Source organism: Babylonia areolata, chromosome 33 (genome assembly GCF_041734735.1).
Source record: "Babylonia areolata isolate BAREFJ2019XMU chromosome 33, ASM4173473v1, whole genome shotgun sequence".
Lineage (NCBI taxonomy): Eukaryota > Metazoa > Mollusca > Gastropoda > Neogastropoda > Buccinidae > Babylonia > Babylonia areolata.
The window spans coordinates 6,632,328-6,634,827 of NC_134908.1; the positions used below are offsets into that span (position 1 = coordinate 6,632,328).

Below are 2,500 nucleotides of genomic sequence, written 5' to 3' on the forward strand. Positions count from 1 at the left end.
TGATGTGTGGTGTGATGTGTCGTGTTGTAAAACACCACGAACACAAACTCCACAACCGCTACTAACAAAAACACCCCCACCACCAGCACTACCGCCACCACCATCACAAACCCCACCCCCAGCCCACCCCCACCACCTCATCCTCCTCCACCATCACCACCACCAACACCACTACCGCCACCACCATCACAAACCCCACCCCCAGCCCACCCCCACCACCTCATCCTCCTCCACCATCACCACCACCAACACCACTTACCACTACAACCACAAAGACGATCAGGGTAGAGTAGAGTTGAGTTGAGTAGAGTAGAGCAGACCAGACCAGAATAAATCAGAGCAGAGCAGAAGAGTTAATAGAGTAGAGTAGAGCAAAATAGAGCAGAATAAATCAGAGCAGAGCAGAAGAATAGAGTAGGGTAGAGCAGAATAAATCAGAGCAGAGCAGAAGAGCAGAGTAGAGTAGAGCAGAATAAATCAGAGCAGAACAGAAGAATAGAGTAGAGTAGAGCAGAATAAATCAGAGCAGAGCAGAAGAATAGAGTAGAGTAGAGCAGAATTAAGCAGAGCAGAAGAGTAGAGTAAATCAGAGCAGAGCAGAATGAATCAGAGCAGACCAGAAGAATGGAGTAGAGCAGAGCAGTGTACATTAGAGGAGAGTAGAACAGAGCAGAGTAGAGCAATACAGAACAGAGTACAGTACAGCAGAGCAGAGTGCATAAGAGCACAGCAGAACAGTGCAGAGTAGAGCGGAGCGGAGCAGAGCAGAACAGATTAGAGTAGAGTAGAATGAAGTATAGTACAGTAGAGCACAGCAGAGCACAACAGAGCAGAGTAGAGCACAGCAGAGTTGAGCAGAGTCTCACTGTTGACGTTGACGATGACGGTGAAGATGGTGACCGTGTTGCGCCAGTCACTGACCACCACCACCACCATCACCACAAAGACGATCAGGATAGAGTAGAACAGAGCAGAGCTGAGAAGAGCAGAGTAGAGTAAAGCAGAGCAGAGCGGAGCAGAGTACAGCAGAACAGAACAGAGCAGAGTAGAGTAGACAGACAAACCACCACCATCACCACCACCACCAAGACCATCAGAGCAGAACAGAACAGAGCAGAGTAGAGCAGAGTAGACAGACCACCGTCACCACCATCACCACCACCACAAAGACCATGAGAGCAGAGCGCGGTAGAGTAGAGTAGATAGACAGACAAACCACCACCATCACCACCACCACCAAGACCATCAGAGCAGAACAGAACAGAGCAGAGCAGAGTAGAGTAGAGCAGAGTAGAGTAGACAGACCACCTTCACCACCACCACCACCACAAAGACCATCAGAGCAGAGCGCAGTAGAGGAGAGCAGAGTAGAATAGAGAAGAATAGAGAACAGTAGACCGACCACCACCACCACCACAAAGACCATCAGAGCAGAACAGAACAGAGCATAGTACATTAGAGCAGAGTAGAGTAGACCAGATCATAGCACAGCAGAGTCTGACTGTTAATGTTTATGGTGACGGTGAAGTTGGTGACCATTTTTGTTACGTCTGACACAGACCACCACCGCGACCACCACCGCCACAAAGACCAATAGAGTAGACTAGAGTAGAGTAGAGTACAGCAGAGCAGAGTCTCACTGTTGACGTTGATGGTGACGGTGAAGTTGGTGACCATTTTTGTTACGTCTGACACAGACCACCACCGCGACCACCACCACCACAAAGACCAATAGAGTAGACTAGAGTAGACTAGAGTAGAGTAGAGTACAGCAGAGCAGAGTCTCACTGTTGACGTTGATGGTGACGGTGAAGTTGGTGACCGTGTTGTGACTGTCACTGACTGTGACGTTGCACACCACCTGGCTCTGTGTCAGGTAGCGCAGGTCCTTGGCCGTGCGGATCACGCCGTCACCTGCACGTCAGAGTAGAGTAGAGTAGAGCAGCGTAGAGTAGAGTAGAGTGGAGTAGAGTAGAGTGGGGTGGGGTGGATTGGAGTAGAGTAGAGTAGAGAAGAGTAGAGTAGAGTGGGGGTGGAGTGGAGTAGAGTGGAGTAGAGTAGAGTGGAGTAGAGTAGAGTAGAGTAGAGTAGAGTAGAGTGGTGTGGAGTGGAGTAGAGTAGAGTGGGGTGGAGTGGAGTAGAGTAGAGTGGGGTAGAGTAGAGTAGAGTAGAGTAGAGTGGAGTGGAGAGGAGTGGAGTGGAGTGGAGTAGAGTGGAGTGGAGTGGAGTGGAGTGGAGTAGAGCAGAGTAGAGTAGAGTAGAGTGGAGTAGAGTAGAGTGGAGTAGAGTGGGGTGGAGTAGAGTAGAGTGGGGGTGGAGTGGAGTAGAGTAGAGTAGAGCAGAGTAGAGTAGGGGTGGAGTAGAGTAGAGTAGAGTGGTGTGGAGCAGAGTAGAGCAGAGTAGAGTAGAGTGGAGTGGAGTGGAGTGGTGTGGAGTGGAGTGGAGTGGAGTAGAATAGAGTAGAGTGGAGTGGAGAGGAGTGGAGTGGAGTAGAGTGGAG

General features: G+C 50.2%; 1 protein-coding gene across 1 annotated transcript in view; it reads right to left on the reverse strand.

Annotated features, from left to right (window-relative positions):
* LOC143277160 (protocadherin Fat 4-like) overlaps window positions 1-2,500 on the reverse strand; it is a 29,740-nt gene that overhangs the window by 14,510 nt on the left and 12,730 nt on the right. Inside the window, exon 6 of the mRNA XM_076581924.1 lies at window positions 1,789-1,914. Coding sequence (XP_076438039.1) covers window positions 1,789-1,914 — 126 coding nt within the window. The remainder of the gene's footprint in view (window positions 1-1,788; window positions 1,915-2,500) is intronic.